The sequence below is a fragment of the Mercenaria mercenaria genome, chromosome 19 (genome assembly GCF_021730395.1).
Source record: "Mercenaria mercenaria strain notata chromosome 19, MADL_Memer_1, whole genome shotgun sequence".
Taxonomy (NCBI): domain Eukaryota; kingdom Metazoa; phylum Mollusca; class Bivalvia; order Venerida; family Veneridae; genus Mercenaria; species Mercenaria mercenaria.
Genome location: NC_069379.1, coordinates 18,623,048 through 18,642,316, shown reverse-complemented (window position 1 = coordinate 18,642,316; position 19,269 = coordinate 18,623,048). Strand labels below are relative to the sequence as shown.

Below are 19,269 nucleotides of genomic sequence, written 5' to 3'. Positions count from 1 at the left end.
ACTTTCATAAAGATCCCATGAAAAATGTGACCTCTAGAGTGGTAACAAGCAAAAGTTTACGCACGGACGACGGACGCTGCGCGATCACAAAAGCTCACCTTGTCACTTTGTGACAATGCTCTAAATCTGCCAACATATGGGCCACTACCAAATTTGCCCCCACCCCCACTACAATCCAGGATCCACCCAAGATTAGCTCTTAATTTAAGATCTGTCAGAATATTTTGTTAGGCAATTTGAAACAGTTGCTGCAGGCAATCATTGCCCACTGTTACAAACATAAAAATAGTTTAAGTCCAAATTAATCAAATTATGCCCCTTTTGAAGGCCCTGTATCTCTCACCTGACCTATTGACCTAAAGATCACCAAGATTAACGTTCTGACCAAGTTTCATTAAGATATGGTCATAAATGTGGTCTCTAAAGTGTTAACTAGCTTTTCCTTTGATCTGACCCGGTGACCTAGTTTTTTACCACACATGACATAGATTCAAACTTGACCTAAAGATCATCAAGATTAATATTCTGACTAAGTTTCATGAAGACAGAGTCATAAATGTGGCCTCTAGGGTGTTAACAAGCTTTTCCTTTGATCTGACCTTGTTTTTGACCCCACCTGACCCAGATTTGAACCTGACCTATAGATCATCAAGACTAACATTCTGACCAAGTTTCATTAAGATATGGTCATAAATGCCTCTATAGTGTTTACTAGCTTTTCCTTTGATTTGACCAGGTGACCTAGTTTTTGATCCTACATAACCCAGATTCAAACTGGACCTGGAGACCGTCACCATTCTGACCAAGATTCATGAAGATACAGTCATAAATGTGGCCTCTTGAGTGTTAACAAACTTTTGATTTGACCTGGTGACCTAGTTTTTGACCCTAGATGACCCAATATCAAACTCGTCCAATATTATATTGAGAGTAACATTCTGACCAAGTTTCATTAAGACTGAACCAAAATTGTGACTTCTAGAGCGTTAACAAGCTTTTCCTTTGATTTGACCCCAGATGACCCAATTTCAAACTCGTCCAGATTTTATTGAGGGTAACATTCTGACCAAGTTTCATTAAGATTGGGCCAAAATTGTGACCTCTAGAGTGTTAAGGTATTAGGCCCCTAATAGCAATGTTTAAAAAATGGCATTTGCTTGGTATATTCTTACAGTTGATCGTGCTTCGCACTTATATGCAAATTTTTAAAAACTTTTACCGTACCGTTTTTTATAAATTTTGTGTAATTTATGATATTTCCTAAAGCTCAAGTAGAGACAAATTTCAAAGTGGTGGCCTTTATCCAAAACGTTTTTAGAGAATTTATTATTCCATTATTTTTTATGAAAGAAACATCAAACTATTGGTAAACAAAAGAAACATCAAACTATTGGTAAACAATCATAAAACTTAAAATAAAAACTGTCAATATCATTTTTTCTAGGGTGCCTCGAGTAAACGGATTTAATCAGACAGAATTCCAACTCCAATATTGAAAAATTATGGTCGAAGCCTGTGGGTCTGTTTTGAATTTTGCTCACTTCATTCAAAAATAACCTTGGGGCAGAAGTAAAACCTACCTACATTTCTTCCACAATATGTAATCTAAAGAATGAAGGCAAAATAGAGAACTTTTACCGCATGTAACTCGGTATTTTTAAAGATGTCTAACTCTACCCCTTCTGTTTTACAGGTAAATTCACTTTTAACAGCATGAAATCGCATATCAAATGATTTTTTTCCCATTTTTGTACAATAAATCAATAACAAGTCTTGAAAGAAGTAAAAACTTACTAGAAAAAAAAGGAAAACAAGGAAAAAAAATTTGGTCTCAGTAGGGCTTGAACTCACGCCCCCCTGAAAATTGCTGTCAAAGTAGGTTTATGGTAGGAATTGAATACTCTTCAAAAAGGAGGTACTCTATTATGGGCCTAATACCTTAACAAGCTTTTCCTTTGATTTGACCTGGTGACCTAGTTTTTGACCTCAGATGACCCATTATCATACTCGTCCAAGAATTTATTAAGGGTAATATTCTGACCAAGTTTCATTAAGATTGGACCAAAATTGTGACCTCTAGAGTGCTGACAGTCAAATTGTTGACGACGGACGAACAACGGGCACAGGGTGATAACAAAAACTCACCTTTGAGCACTTTGTACTCAGGTGAGCTAATAACTTGTATATTTTTCTCGCGTTTTTAGCATCAAGAAAATGGGTGGAGCTTTAGACAAAGCGTGCAGCTAATATTTTGTTTCATTTGCTTTCGTAGAACTAGGCAGGGGGAAAATTGGTTGATCAGATTGACTGATAATAGTTTTGCGTGAAGGAACACTGGATACTCAGCGAATTTTAAAATTATGCCCCCCGAGGTGTAATTTGATATTGATACGTTGATGTTTGTCCTCGTGTATTGCTAAATATCCAATTATCGTTAAAGGATAACTTTTAAATATAAACAGAACGCTTTTCAATTTTAATTCCGGAAATGCTTAAAGGGAAATTTCTGATGATTTTAATGTGACGCTAACGGTAATATCCCGGCTGTACATATTCCAGAGTAACTGTGGAAAATTGTGGACAAATGCAAAACTTCCATGGAAAGTAGGTACTTTCCATGGAATAGTCCGGAAAAGTCACCTGTTATATAACATGTCCAGAGTGATTGCAAATGTTTTCCACGGACATCTCTGGAAATTACTCCGGACATCTGTCAAAATGTTCATGGAATATTCACTGACACTGCGGAAATGTAGCACTTTGAAAAAATTCTGGTCATTTAACTCTGGAAAATAACTCTGTCATTTTCTAAGGGATTTTAAACACATCAGAAAACAATTAGCATCAGACAGGGAATACCATGTGATCAAGCTCAACCAGTTTGATGAACTTACAGAGGAATTTTCAAAATGTGTAACTGGAAGTCTGATGTTAACAAGTTGTGTAAAAATTAGTGAAACTTTATTATGTGAGGTAATTCAGTTCAAAGTTAATATTGAGGATTCTGGAAATGGCACAAGTAAGTTTGTTTACATAATTGACCAATGAAACAATACATACATTTGTAATTATGCTAATTAACACATGCATGTACATTTGTACATTAGTCATTATATAGCATAACACAATGAATGCTAAAGTATAACCAAAGGCTTTTTTATAAATAATATGCATATATGAAAACAGATATCTTTAGGTACTTTCTTTGAATGATTTCATCATTATTTAAGTGTAACTAATCTTTGTTCAAAAATATGTATATGCTTAAAAAATATTCTAATCAGTCACTTTTAACTGGCAAAGATTCATTTTCCTTGTTCATATGTATCATATAGTGTTTGAAACTGCAAAAGTGATCACATGCAATAAAATTATGATGCTTGTACTTAAGTGTTATTGTTCACTATATATGTACTGCAAAAAGTCTATAAATCACATTTATTGCTATTGAATAATACTGTCAGCAGAACTTCCTGGACGACTGCGGAATAACTCCGGAAAATTGTTCACGGACGTCCGTGGAATCACTCCGGAAAATTGTCCATGGAAAGTTCTCCGGAAAACCCTGGACATTTTTCCACAGTATTCCATATCAAGCTCCGGAAAGTTTGTCCGATTACTTCGGAGTCCGGACTTCCATGGAAATTCAAAGACATTCCATGGAAACTTCTGGAATTTTGACAGCCGGGATCTGAGATGTTCCAAATGCGGCATTTAGAACACAACAAAAAATGCAGACCTACTGATCCCTCGGTGGTGGAAATTTTCGCTGATCTAAATGACTTGCGGTCGGGTAATTTTTAAGTGCAATTGGGGTTAAAAGCATACTATTTTGCCCGGGGAATGGGGCCAAATTAGCTTAAAAAAAAGGGCTGAGAGGTCATATGTTCAATCATTGAACAATTAGAACCAATCAAGATTATTGGGTCTTGTACTGACCAATTAACAAATTGGTGCAGAAATTATTTAATAATTAATTAATTAAAGACGCACATAGATGTGCGAAAGTGATGATCACTTACAATTACCGTAAAAACTTGAATATATTACGCTAACATGTATATTACGCACCCCCGATCTTGTATCAAAATCTTGGGAAAAATACTTACACTGGAATATATTACGCACCTAAAAATCAGTCAGAAAACGTTGTTTACAAAGTCAAAATCGGCCATTAGCGGCATGCGTAAAAACGATCTCTCGTGAAAATCGCAATTGCTGCATAATCGGTTACAGACAACTGTGACAATATCTGACAGACAAATCAGTCAGAAAACGTTGTTTACAAAGTCGAAATCGGCCATTAGCCGCATGCGTAAAAACAATTTCTTGTGAAAATCGCAATTGCTGCATAATCGGTTACAGACAACAGTGACAATACCTGACAGACAAATTCTTTCTAAAGTATTTGAGAACTTTCTCAAGCTGTCAACACCTTAGTACACTTTAACTGACGTGCGAACAAACATCTCATAATTATGGGCACATCAAACGAGAAAATCGCGGCTAATTAGCGTGTTTGTTTAACAATGTACGAGCCGATGTATTGATCAGTAATAATTTGCTGGAAATAAAGAAATAACAATCTGTTTTAATTGCAATTTATTTGAGCATCCTTGAAAGATAATAATTTTAATGATCAAACACCTACAACCCGGAAACGCGAAATTTTGTATTTTGCCTAATTATTAAACTGACACATTATCCGGTGCTCTGGATATGTACGATACTTATTAATTAAATTTACAAATACAAAAAATTTAAACTCACAAATAAAATCAACTTTACCATATATCATCAGAGGTTCCGTTCCGTACGTGTTTTTAGACCCACTCAATAAAACGCTCTTCAAGAGGAGGTTAAAAAAGCACGGCACAAAATGTAAACACATGACAGTTGACAAAATTGTCCGATTTTCGCCAATATTTTCGGGTTTTCAAGCTGGGAAAAAATGTTTGAAGCTCTACCTTGGTATATATGACGCATCCCTTTGAGAAAATGAAAAGAATCGTAAAAAAACTGCGTCATATATTCGAGTTTTTACGGTACGACTTAAAAAAGGCATAAGAAAGGATCAAACACCTAGTAGAGCCGCATCATTTAATGTACGCTGATGCACTTTGTTTTGCCTTTTTTAAAGTTTTTGTTTTGTTTTGTTTTAAAAATGAATCATGGCATCTCAAATATGTACAGAGTACGTTTTAACATAACAGAATGTAGGCCCCTCAAGGGTCACGCTGTCGATCGCCACTTGAGACATTTGCGACAAAAAATTAAATGTGGCTCCGAAATTTTCTAATTGGCGAAAATGACCTGAAGCTACGTCTGTCTGCAAAACTACGAATATTGCCAGTTTTACGAACCAAAAGGTGTGAAAAATCGATGATCTAGCTGTGTAGACAAACAACATCCGTTATTGAAAGGGAGGGATCTGAGCCATGATTTGCAAAATTTTTATTTGATCAGGCAGTTAATTGGCGATAATTAGATTATTGAATAACAAACTGGATAATTATTATCATCATTTTGTGCGCTTGATACGATTTAATGAGCAATCGGCCGTGAGGTGATCTATAGCAAATTTTCTATGATTGCCGAGGGTTAGTTTGGGCAAAAACAAATAAAAAAAATGCTTTAGATAAGCAGGAATTTTAAATATTGAATAGCTATGATGATAGAAAAGCAATAAAACAGGTATTTTATCAAATATTTAATTCTAACTTACGTTTTCCGTATTTGTCACCCGTTTTCGCGACCGTGATTTTCGGATATTTCTGTCATTTCTGACGAGATTTTTTAGTGCAATCTTAATAAAAAGCCAATAAAAAGTCTACATTTAAGAAAAATATGACAACTGTTGCAAAAGGAGCTCTTATTTTGAAGTATTTTTCGAGAATAAAACATGCGAAGGCATCGAACCCCACCCACTTATAGGCAATGTGCAAAATAAGACACTGCTTAAACAAAATTTCTTCTTTTTTGACATCTTTATTTTAAATGTGATTTTCAGAATTTTTTATTAAATGGCAGATGGTTATAAAAATGATAATTTTAGAAGTTAACAAAAATTGATTTTTTTAGTTTAAAGGGTTAGTAAGAAATATGTAATAACTACATTAATTTCTTGAGTGGTTACAATGAGTACTTTGGTACATATAATGTAGTCCTACAACGTCAATGCTATGCGCTTCGCCGTTTTTGGCCTCATAATTTTATCTTCGGAAGCAGTGGCTCAGAGAAAAAAAAATCCCAGTGTGACCCCTGCCCCTACGGTAAGAGCACGTAAATAAACAGATTTAAGACAAATAATAATTCACAAGAAATGTTTACAATTTATTTAAGTAATATAATGATCTTTTATAATACAGTTTATTAAAGCCAGCTACCTTCACTTACATGTTCATATATGATATGTATATATAGAGCAAGCTATACCTAGACCTTTAGTCTGGAACCGGCTATGTAGACTTAAGGTCTAGGTAGCCAGAACCGGCTACCTAGTCACTGTCTTAATTGTATGGGGTGGCCATTGGGGAAGGGGGTTGAATGGGGGTTGTCTAAAGGCACTTTTGGAGAGAAAAAAAGTACTACTCATAATTTCATTTTCCTCCAACCCCACTATCCGTAAGTATGCATTTCTCACTATCCGTAACCACTTATAATTATCAATTTTTAAGTTTACGAAACAGAAATCCAAACAAATCAAGAGAGGTCTATTGCTGTAACAAACAGTTGAGGTATTTACTGTTTTATCTTTCTAAATCTCAAAAACAGCACAAAGCCACGGAGTAAATGTTGTAAAAATGCTTCATTCCACTTTGAAAATTTGCTGTTAGCATAGCAATATTGTAGACAGACAGACTGATGATCACAAAAGCTCACCTTGTCACTCTCACTTGCTAAATTTGAACACAATTATATATTATGTGTTTATATCTTTTCTTTGAATTCCCAACTCATTTATGTAAATTAGTGCGGTGCTTCTTTACCTGCCAACAATACCCAGATTTGTGAGCTTTTTCAGGATCTGTAACTATTACCCCACCATAGGGTCCAAACATAACACGTGCTGGTATTTCTTTCTCTGTGAACACACCTAACCCAGCACCTTTTATTGAGGAATTTTTAACTACAAGGTCTGGTGGTAAACTATGTAAAGCTCTGTCTGGGTCTTGACTATTCAAAACCTAAAAAAAAAAAAATCAAAACATACAATGGACGCATTAACTTTACCAATGAATTGGCCAAACAATTTTAAATTACAAAATGCTACTCAGTAAATTCATTAGACACTAGATTTATGTCTTCAGGGACTCCAATGAATAGTTTTATTGCTGTTAAAAAGTTTTGAATAACAAATCACATTAACTAGAACTGTTCACCTTTAGGCAGTCTAAATGATATCCCCGTAACACCACCTTCCTGGACCACTTTTACAGCTGTAAAATGTCAGTAAACAAGAGCTGTCCATAAGACAGCCAAGCTCAACTATTCGAAATATTATCCCAGAAGAAGGAAAATATTACCCAAAAAGGTTAAATATCGAAAGAGTTCTAAGTTCAAAAGGGGACATAATTTGACCAAAATGCACATCAGAGTTATGGGACTTGCTACTAGTTTTATAACCCCGAAGGCACATTTTAAGTTTCAATACAATATCTGTATTAGTTTTGGAGATAGTAACTTGCATGTAAAACTTTAACCAAAATTTTCTAAGTCCAAAAGGGGGCATAATTTGTCCAAAATACATGTCAGAGTTATGGGACATGACCCAGCATGGTTGGTAATTGATCCAGAAAAAGAAAAGATAAGTTTCAAATCTATATGCCTTTTAGTAATAGCTGTATATACTTGCACGCAAAACGTTAACCAGAATTTTCTATGTCCAAAAGGGGGCATAATTTAGCCTTTCAAAATGAAGGTCAGAGTTATGGAACTTGGTGTTATCAACTAGTTTTATAACCCTGAAGACACACGTGAAGTCTCAATTCAATATCTGCATTAGTTTTGGAGACAGTAACTTGCATGAAAAACTTTAACCAGAATTTTCTAACAGACTTCAGGAAAGTTGGAAAAAATGGCAGGACATTTGGTCCAGCAATGCCTAAAAATCTGCCGGACCGAAAAAAAATATGCCGGACCAGAGAAATTGTCAGTGTACCGCGTATGTTGCTTTTCTCCATCATATTCAAGCAAGGTGTCACTTTTAGTCCATTTCTCGTTAAATGTTTGGTCAACCTTCTTATTTTCATACATTTGTTTCCTTTCACTACGATTGTTGGGCGTTAATTTACGTTTTTTCCCCGGATATGCCCCGGCATAATATGTAAGTGACGCCGTTTTGATATGTTGTCCGAGATGTTGCAGTTCTCGGGGTACGATAAATGCCCGTCAGTCGGACCGCATCCGGATTAAAGGCCTAGATTCACTACTATATAAGTGTCCCCCCGCAAATCCAATATACAACTCCCATCTTATCTGCTGCTTATCAGCGATTATGTAACAGTAACTGATTAGAGGGCAATTAGCACAGCAGGGACCCTAACTTTGAGACCATGAAGATGTGTGCAGTGGAGTTGAAAGAAAATAATTTTTCTTCAGTGAATGTGGAATGATAATAATAAAAGTTATTATTTTGATATTATATGATATAATAACTATTACTTTAATGTTATAATAATAATAATTATTATTATTATTATATTATATATAGTATGATAAAATATACAGTAATAATATTGAAAATAATAATGATAACAAAACACAAGTATAGTGAAAACTTCATCATAGAGTTCTTTGTGCTGACAAACAATATTTTTCCAATTAGAAATTGATTTTCTTGTATTCATGTAACGGCAAAGCCAAGATAAATGGGCACTTTCATATTCCCCCGTGTTATATGTTGATTTCTGACAATATTTAAGGAATACAATATCATCTTATTCTTTTTTAAAAAGATATTTATAAGGGCTTTCTGGTGATGTATGGTTTATCATACTTTTGTTCAGTATTAATTTTGTTATTTACAAGGGTTGGAGAGTCGAAAAATGGCTCATTTTCAATCGTTATGCTGTTGCACGGAAAATTCATTACTTTTTGACCATTTATTTAATTACTATTTTAGTTTGTTACAGTTTTTATTTCAAGTTTTCAAACTTCAAATGACATTCAGGTAAGACATACTTTTTACAGATTTGAAATTGGTCCGAAAATATTCAAGATATTTATAAATAACTAAATCCATCACATCGTTGTGCGTTGATGGTTTTTACCTGCTCTGTTTCTACAAAGGGAATAACAAAGTTATTCTTTAAACTGGCAGATATAATCATTATAATCATGAAAAAGAAACACATTTGCCAGCAACTAAAAGCAAGATATTGATTTGCACTACATTATTTTCTGAAAATTGATAGCTGAATCTTGACATTTTTATGTAGAGTCCGTAGCCCTATTTTCAACAGTGTACCGCTTGCACAAAAACAAGAGCAATATAAAAACGAACCTTTGATTATTTTCGTGTTATCCCATATACTAACTACAGAAAAGACATTTCTTCAGAGAAGAAGCAGAAAAAAGTTTTGAACAAAAAATGGTTGTCTGTAGCCCTGTAGAGTCCGTAGCCCCACCATATTCATGCAACTAAATCAGAATTTTTTATGCAATAATCATATCTAATACTAATAATTTTTCTCATTTATGATATAACAAAAAAGCATCATTCTTTCAAACATCTAAGATGTTGATAGTAAACAGTATAATGGGGAAAAAAGATATAATTGTAATAAATTAATTACATTTTTGCCAATTTCCAACACTAATCTTACAGATCTAATGCATATTGATGTTTGTTTAGTATCATAAAGTACAGTTAAGGATACACTGTATCAGACTTATAATAAAAATTGTATTAAAGTATTTATATATTGATAATAAATACAAGTTAAAATGTTATACAAGGGGCCTACGGACTCTACACTTCCATAACGAGTCCTGTTTCTGTTAAATTTTCAAATCTATTTCCAGATAATGTAAAGAAACAAACATATCAAACATGAGACCTGTAACAAGGAACCAAATAGCTGAAGAAAGCAATTTTTTGCATAATTTTGTGTTCTGTTGACTGAAGCAGGGATGAAACATATTGTGTAGAGTCCGTAGCCCTATATTAGTCTGTATCTTAAATATGCAACCATTCTATATTTGAATTCAGGAACTTCTATTCTAGGTTTAAACATGTTTTATTTAAGAAATAATTTATAGCAAAACAGTGCTTTATCAATATCACTATTTATGCATGATGGGCGGTTATACGTAGACATAATTATTAATATTCATGAGGGCACAGCCCGAGTGAAATTATTTCGGACGACATATAACCGCCCAAGTGTATAAATAGTGATACTGATAAAGCACTGTTTTGCTATAAATTATTTCGATTCTAATAATTTCTTTATTGTAAAATTTATGTCAAATATAATCATAATGGAACTGTTTCTTCGCGCCGCAAGCATGGCGCCCACCAATAGTAGGTCTTTGTTTATACACGCCAGGACCGGAAATGGTAATACGTCATGCGGTAGAGTTCAATTCGGATAAAAATTATTGAAAATTATTCAGCAAAGCGGATAACTAAGTATGTTTGTAAATTAATCAACACATTTGTGCAATGTGACATTTTGTTTAAAACATGTTATTAAATTAAATATTTCATGACATTTGAAAGTGCTATTTCTTGATGGGTACATGGCGCTAAATATCACATTGACAAGACGTCAACATAATATCGTTGTGATGATTAAAGCATTGTTAGTCATATTAAAATGTGATTAATCTTCCTGTTAAAACCAAAAGTGAGGTACACTGACACATTTCAATGATTTGTTCATGTTCTTCTTATGATGAAACAGTTTGTTCACTTGTGTCTTTACAAAGTTTAAATAATCAAAATGCAAAAAAAATAAATAATAAAATTGTTAGTTATATAATGCTCTTAAATGATCTAAGAATTACAAGACTGTCAGAAAATATCACTAATTCTGGAAACTGACTATGAAATATTATACTGCAGCAACTATTTTACTAGTAACCATACATGGATGTAGAGTCCGTAGGCCCTGATATCAATTTGTATTGGGTTCTGTATCAGAAAAGTGTTTAAAGTAATTATCTGAAACCTTTAGTTCTATTTATATACATATTTCTTAATAGGTTTCAAGGAAGCTTGCCATACTCATCTTAGTTTTCTGTTCAGAATGTAAATTGAAAGGCAGTGCATATTGTCTCATTTGATGGTACTTTGATATCCAGCTCTGGATATATTATGAAATTCATAAAATCAACTTTATATTCCATAAAGCAATATTGAAAACATCTTAATGCAACTATTTAACTTATTTTCAACACCATGAATAACTTTTTCTGTGTTATCTAGGTATGTTATGCTTTGGCATGTAGAGTCCGTAGGCCCTAAGAGGTGTGGTTCCTTGAGCATCCGTAACTTTTTTATTTCGCGTAATTGAAGAAAACCCTGATAGATTCTTGTGCTCAAAGGATGTACCTTGAAATCACATGATAAGATATGAAATTTTGATTGAGTTTAAAATTCACCATATGTGCAACATCAGGGGTACCCTTTATCTTGGCTATGCCGGTAATCAACATTATTTGAATATAAAATTAATGTGTTCCATCTATACTCAATTTTCATTTTCAGTATGTTGCTAAAAATTACTTTTTCATGCTTTTCTTTGTAACTTTGAAATGCACATTCTGTTTTCAGTTTTAGACAAATGTTATTTACAGTATTCTGCAAGGTTTAGATGAGTAAAAAATCACATTTTTCTGAAATATCACAATTCTCCAGACAGAATTTGAAAAAATAAAAACTTGCATATTTCTTTAAGTAAGTTTCTCATTATTTCATTATTGTGGAAATAAGTTTCTGATTATTTTATTACTGTGTTTGATCAACAAATATTTTTCTTCACATAGAAATGCCCAAAAAACTAGTATAACTTTAAAAGTTATCAATTATTCATTAATTAAAAAAAAATTACATTGTTTCCACTTCTCACTAATTGATACACTTGTTAGGTATAGGGCTGTCATTGATTGGGTCTTTGGCATATCGACGATACCGATATATCGGAAGACAAATATCGACGATACATCGATATATCGATTATTAAGTTAGACTAACAACCTATTTGTTCATGCACATGCTATATAACTTCTTGTTAATGTTATGTTTAGTTTTATTGCCTACTTTTCATATTACTGTTTGATAGTGTTGTATTTGTATCTATGAAATAAATAAGATAAATATAATTAATATAATCTTTCATAGATCTTTATTGTGCTTTCACTCCTTTTTTGCATTTATCCTACTTTACAACTTAGTGAACTTATAATACCAGGCACTGGAGTTTGGTTTCAAACAGCTAAATTTCTGCATTTCTCTTCCACAGATATCTATTTATTGATTAAATTAATTAATGATTTATTTATTTACATGTTTTTATTTATTTGTTAGCCTGTTTCATACCCTGCGTAATTTTTACCTTGCACTTACATTCGGTGCTGGCACCGCATGATTTTCTTTTTTTTTATCTTCTGCCCAAGTTTTCGATGGGCCCTCAAATTTGTAGTGTTTGACTGTTTGTTTGTTGTACTGCAAGGCATGTTTAAGCAACACCCTGTGTTTCTACGAACCCAAACAATGCTTTTCTTTCCGTCTTTTGACTCTTTTTCTACTATTTAAGCTGGCGACGGCTTCCTCTTCGGCCATCTTTGATTGTTATTGTTACGGGCACTAGCTAAATTCTGTACCTTTTCTTGAGTGATCAGCTATACGCGAACAAGTAAAAAGCCGAGATTGGCGTAGAAAGAGTATATACATTATGTTTTTACATGCACAAACACTAACGGAGCGACCTTTCAAGACAGGACAACGTAACTTTTTGATAATAGATTCGGAAGTTGAGCCCTTTTTACTTCTACCCATACAGGTAGTGCCGGCTAGTGGGAAAAGAGGTTCAGACATGACCATTTTGACAACTTCCGTTACTTACGGCACTTTTTTGCAGGCAGAAAAAGTTGTTTTAGAGGGTCTGAGTGTTTATCTAGACAGTTGTTTTTCTCTCTGTAAAATATCGATATGTGAAAATGGGAATCGATAATCGATCGACCAAAAAATATTGTTGATACATCGATATCGTTTCTATCGATGACAGCCCTAGTTAGGTAGACTGACTCTCCAATAAACAATGACCCTTGTTTATTGGAACCATACTGTGATGGTCATTAGCCCCCAACTGTGCAGTTGAAGACAGAAATCTCTTGGCCCACTGCCAAAATCTAGGCCTTTAAGAAACCGCGGACCGGATCAAAATTTTCCGGTCATGTCCGTTTGACCGACTTTCTGGAAGTCTGTTCTAAGTCCAAAAGGGGGCATAATTTGCTCAAAATACATGTCAGGGTTATGGGACTTGACCCAGCAAGGTTGGTAATTGATCTAGAAAAAGAAAGAATAAGTTTTAAATCTATATGCCTTTTAGTACTAGCTGTATGTACTTGCACGCAAAACTTTAACCAGAATTTTCTATGCCCAAAAGGGGGCATAATTTGGCCAAAATGAAGGTCAGACTTATGGGACTTGCTGCTATCAACTAGTTTTATAACCCCGAAGACACAAGTGAAGTTTCAATTCAATATCTGCATTAGTTTTGGAGATAGTAACTTGCATGTAAAACTAACCAGAATTTTATAAGTCCAAAAGGGGGCATAATTTGCTCAAAAATACATGTCAGAGTTATGGAACTTGGTCCAGTGAAGTTGGTAATTGACCTAGAAAAAGAAAAAATAAGATTCAAAGCTATATGCTTTTAAATGATAGCTGTATGTACTTGCATGCAAAAACTTAACCAAGGTGTGACGCTGATACCAACGCCAGGGTGAGTAGAATAGCTAGACTATTCTTTGAATAGTCGAGCTAAAAACTGGAGTTTTAGAATTCTGTGACTGTCATAAGAAATACTATAATATTCATCTGTTCAAGTTTGTTTTAAAAAAAACACAAGAGAAAGCTGAAAAGGGCCATAACTGCCAAAACTTGGTGGATTGCAATGAAACTCGAGCTTAACCTTTATCTTATAATCCTATACCTGTGCATCAAAAAGAGCATGAATGAAACTTGGTGCAAAATTGTAAGTCAGAAAAATTGCCTATGATTATGCTATTAATATTGGTGGATTGTAACTAAAATTGCTCTTAGCCTGTGTTTTAAGATCAATCTGTGTACTCAAGATGATTTCCATGAATCCACTGAATTTATTCATCTGTTTAAGAAGTATTGAGTGGTTACTGTAATTTTAAGTAAAATGGGGTCGTAACTCCATCAAACATTTGTTCAGTGTGACCAACATCAAACATGACCAGTATTTTGTAATCATGCATCTGTCTACCAAAAATGAATTCACTTTGTTCATACTCTGATGAATTATGAAACTGACATCAACATTTTGCTGAACTTAAGTTGAAAAGAGTTCATTACTCAAGCAAAAACCAAAATCTTCAGCATATACCTAATGAGCATGTACCTGTTTACAATCCACCAATCTTTTCAAGAGTTATCATAGGTGTGTGGACAGATGGATGGCCATGTTCATTTATCTATAATTGGCAACTTTCTGTTATTCAACACCAAAGGCAAAGAACATTTCATTATTTATATTAAGTGTATGGTTACAAATAAGGGAAGTAACTGTATAGATATAAAAGAAATAATTTTTAATTATTAGTTGTATATTCTCTATTTTCAAGGACTCTGAATTTATGTCTAAATGTTTAATAGCTTGTTCAGAATACTAATGTCAAATTGGGTTAGGAGAAAAACACTAAGGTACATGGTTGTCTGTGGATAACAAAAATTGCTGCTTTTCTTCCAAGAAAACTTAAATAACATATATATTCATTTAAAAACATCTTCCACAGGGGTAAAAATTTTTTACAAGTGTTTGTAAAACACATATGCCTGTCCATCCTGCCCAAATAAGGCCTGTACTATTGTCAGTTCAAAGATTTCTATGGCATTGATCTTTGACCTAGCTACTGGTTCCAAAAACACAAAAGGGGTCTTCTACTGAAGTTTGACAACAGTTGTACACGAAAATGTTCTTTATTGAGCAGAAACCTTTTACAGACTCAATCAGGTCACACAGCTTACGACTTTTGTTAACCTCTGACTTACTGACACCCAAAATAAAAAGTGATAACAGGCAATGTGAAGATAAGAATCCTCTAGTTATTGATTGGAAACCAAATGTCTACAGACTAACAGAGTAAATGCAATATAGCCCATCTCCTTTGAAATGGGGCATAATCATACCTCCGTGTCTTGAATGTACTCAAGTGGTCCATGGATAGGGCAGTCCATATCATATTCCTTGTTGCATTCCTCACAATCTAAAATGTGCACAGGTATACATTTACAACTAAAATCTAAACTTTGGAAAATAATGGAGATACCAGAAACATAATGAAATGTCATAGAGTAACAGTTGCTAACAAAAGCTTCCAGTCTTTTTAGTAGTTGTGTAGTAGTACTCCTTCATTATGTGCTTAACTACATCTATATATAAGCTTATATAACTCTGGAACCCATGATAGGATCTGCCCAGCTTGACTGTTATGGTTACTGTTGCAGAGTTCTGCTGAGGTTTTCAGCGTAATAGGCCCATGGCCCATCTACCCTGAAAACATGGGACCATTCTGAACTTTTGGGGCCATTCAAATTTTACAAATTTAAAAAACTTTACTTTTCTTATGCTTTAAATACTCAAAGTTCATGTCATTAAATCTCTTTTTCCTTAGAACGTAACCATGTATACTCAACCAACAAGTTCTTATGAAAGTTCTGTTTGGCAGATGTTTTACTCTACTTTTTTTACTTACTTAGATTTAATACAGTAACCTTACTGGGTGGGAGTTGGATCACTCTGTGATTCTGAGATTGTTCTTTAATGTTCAGCGCTATCTATAGTTGAATCGTCGCTTTTGTTCAATGTATCAATTCTATTTGTATCTTTCCCCAGTGTAACTAAAGTCTGGTTCATTTTCTTAGGGGCAGGAGAACTGAAAAATTCGTGCAAAATCGCTTTTCCTTTCGGTGTGGTCGCCATTTTGATACAATGATGGTGCAATTATCACAACACATTATTTTTTCGAATCCATCGCAGTGATTTCGCCTGGAGGTATGCCTATCTACCGTGCAAAACCAGAACACTAGCAACCATTATCGGGTTTGATTTTCAGATTTTCGCCAAAGGCCCACCGATGTGAATTTTGGTGCACCATTCACATTTTTTTGCGCCAATGGCACAAAAACGCAGCCTGGGCAGAACTCTGCTGTTGATATATAGAAATGAACCATTATAAACTAAAGTCTGTTCATATTTTCAACGATGAAATTTGTGCCTAATAAGTATACCATTCAAAACTGAGAGATTTTTTCTCCCTTTGTCCATGAACAATTCAAAGAAATTAAAACATATTTACAAAGAAAATGATCATCATCGGCAGGTTCCAAGTTCATGAAATTTGTTTCTTTTCTTTCTCTCAGGTTATATTCTCTCTTATCAGATATATCAGTGACACACATCTCCGCTTCTTTCAGATCTGTCTGTAAATACATAAAAGTTATTTTTACAATCAAGCATATTTAAACTTACCATAGACTGTCTCAGAATAAGGTAAATAAACTTCGGAGAATCATGTTATATCACATTGTCAATCTGAATTCAGTCCTGAAATTTCATGTATTTTAAGTTTTTTCACAAACATATTTCTACTTGGCCTAGACAAAACTGTTTAACATAACAAAAGTCATGATAATTTAAGAAGCATTATAACCCAGATGACATTAAAGGGTCATAATGTGTTCGATTAAAATGTAGCTGCCACATTTTTTGTTATTGAACACAGTCCTGATTGAACATGAAATATATTATTTTCTTGTTAAATCAAGTATTTGAAGACTGCTTTCTCAAGTATTTGTCACAGATAAAGGTGGTAGAAATTTGGTACCCGGTTGCTTAATAGATACTTTTATCGAACATTTTACCTGTCGAGACTAGATTAATGTGGTCGGTAGTCGTTTAATAAGTCTTTTAATGGAATGAACCTATATGCTGCAAATGTTCGAGAGGGATTTTGACCGGTCGTTTAATACAAAAATCGCTTAATAGAGGTGGCCACAAGTACGATGTCGACTGTACAATTCATCCTAAAACTTTTTTTACCTCTGCTGTCATCCTTTAAAATGTCCTCTTTTTTTAAAAAACCTACTTTTGAGGCATTTTACAGCTGTAACCATTTCTTTTTTTTTTTTTACAGCTTATCTCATTTGCATAATTCAACTGTTTTACTATTGTTTTACAGCTGTGAATTTAAATCTGAGGCCGTAAAATCAATGCTATTATATAAAATCTATAGGTGTAAATTTGAAATAATTATGACTGTAATGTGGAAAAAAGAAACAGGTCTTTTACAGCTGTTAAATTTCGTACACCATAGTACCTTTTGTAATCTTTTCTTTTCTGGCACTTCTTTCATCTTTCTTTTCTGTGGAGCTTTAAGGAATTTTGGAATCTTTGGTTTATCTACAAAACATAATAGTAACCATCAACTAAGTTTTTAATCGCTTATTATTCAGTTAATATACAAAGTACAGTTACTAATAAATTAAAAACTAATCAAATTTAACTTTTGAAATTTCTTTTTTTTCTCTTAAGACTAGAGACATGCCTAGCTATTTAAGAAGCAGAAATGTAAAGCTGTCCTTTAAAAAAAAAAAAAAAGATGACACTAAACTAATAAAAACAATCAGTAAGAACCTATCAAAGTGACTTGTCACTGCCATGATGGACCCTTCTTTCTTGAAATGTTTGTCAATGGTTGAACTGAAAGCAACTATTTCTATGATTTACAGTTGAAGTCTTTTTCTCACCCTTTGCCCTCTTTTTCCTTTCCATGTCTGGTGTCCATTCTTCATCACTCGAGTCTGTATCTGACAGTTTAGGTTGTACTGAAACCTTTTCTGCTACTTTGGCTTGCCTCGCTCTGTAACCTGGCCCCTTCATAAACTCTGGTTTGATAGCAGGAAGGCCTAAAAAACAATATTAACTACCATATATTTTCGCTTATAAGACACACATCAACATCAGACATGCAATCTGGGGTTTCTTTTTCTTTTAAATCTTTGTAGTACACGCTTATAAGATGTTCCTCACTCTCTGAACAGGAAATATGACTCGTAATAATGCGTTATATAAGCAAAAGTAATATTATTTATATGGTAGAACTATCATTAAAGGGGATATGTATGCCCGGACACCTCTTCAGAGGTAAAATGTTGAGATCATGACTTTTGACCTTCAAATGTGACAGGGTTGTACACTAATTAATGCTACTTTTATGAAAACTTCTGCAGTGGTTGTAAAGATATGGGCAGGCACAAATACAAGGTGTTTGACCTTTGACCTCTTGTGTCCTTGACATTGGACTTACTAATCTGGGTTGTCCACTCTGCGTGTCGTTTTCATACATTAACAATTTATGCTAATTCTATGAAATTCATTCTAGCTGTTCTTATGGAGTGGACATAAATTTGAAATCTTTGATCATTTATCAAGGGTTGTGATCTTGACCTTGCCTTATCATGGGCTCTGTATGTAGTTTTCATATGGTCAAAAATTGATGCTAGTTTCATAAAAAGTTTCCAAGCAGTAGACAGTATGAAGCAGACACAGTTAAAGACGCACAACAACCTATGATCTACTTTTTTCGCACACAAAAACTTCATGAAAATCATTCTTATAATACAGGTAATATACAGCTATATATATTACAAGTTTTCAGATGGACAATTTAGGCCCTTCCTAAATAAATGTGCTTCGACAACTTCACCTGCAAATTTTCAAACATATCTATACAGACGAATAACTCTGTAGAAACAAACTATGATTGAAATTTAACTAAATACTGTGACAGATGTCTTTTCATACTGCTACAGTAACTCAATAGAATGTTAATGTATAATTGTCTTGGCCTAACCCTTACGAAATGGACAAAAAGCTGCGAACATGCCGCGAACATGCTGCGAACATGCCGCGAACATACCTATTCGCAGGAAGTATTCGCGGGATATTCGCTGCTACCGTGATCATGCCGCGATTGGTTTCATACTAGTTCGCGGGATATTCACAGGAA

The 19,269-nt window shown here is 34.0% G+C and overlaps 1 protein-coding gene across 4 annotated transcripts in view; it reads right to left on the bottom strand.

Annotated features, from left to right (window-relative positions):
• Positions 1 to 19,269, bottom strand: part of LOC123542332 (zinc finger protein 492-like) — a 56,696-nt gene that overhangs the window by 11,075 nt on the left and 26,352 nt on the right. For 3 of the 4 annotated variants that reach the window (XM_045328136.2, XM_053531508.1, XM_053531507.1), the window contains 5 exons: positions 18,008 to 18,166; positions 17,578 to 17,660; positions 16,558 to 16,681; positions 15,389 to 15,465; positions 6,990 to 7,187 (listed from right to left, as the gene is read on the bottom strand). In XM_045328136.2, the coding sequence (XP_045184071.2) occupies positions 6,990 to 7,187; positions 15,389 to 15,465; positions 16,558 to 16,681; positions 17,578 to 17,660; positions 18,008 to 18,166 (641 nt within the window). The remainder of the gene's footprint in view (positions 1 to 6,989; positions 7,188 to 15,388; positions 15,466 to 16,557; positions 16,682 to 17,577; positions 17,661 to 18,007; positions 18,167 to 19,269) is intronic. The other variant, XM_045328138.2, reaches the window with a different exon arrangement.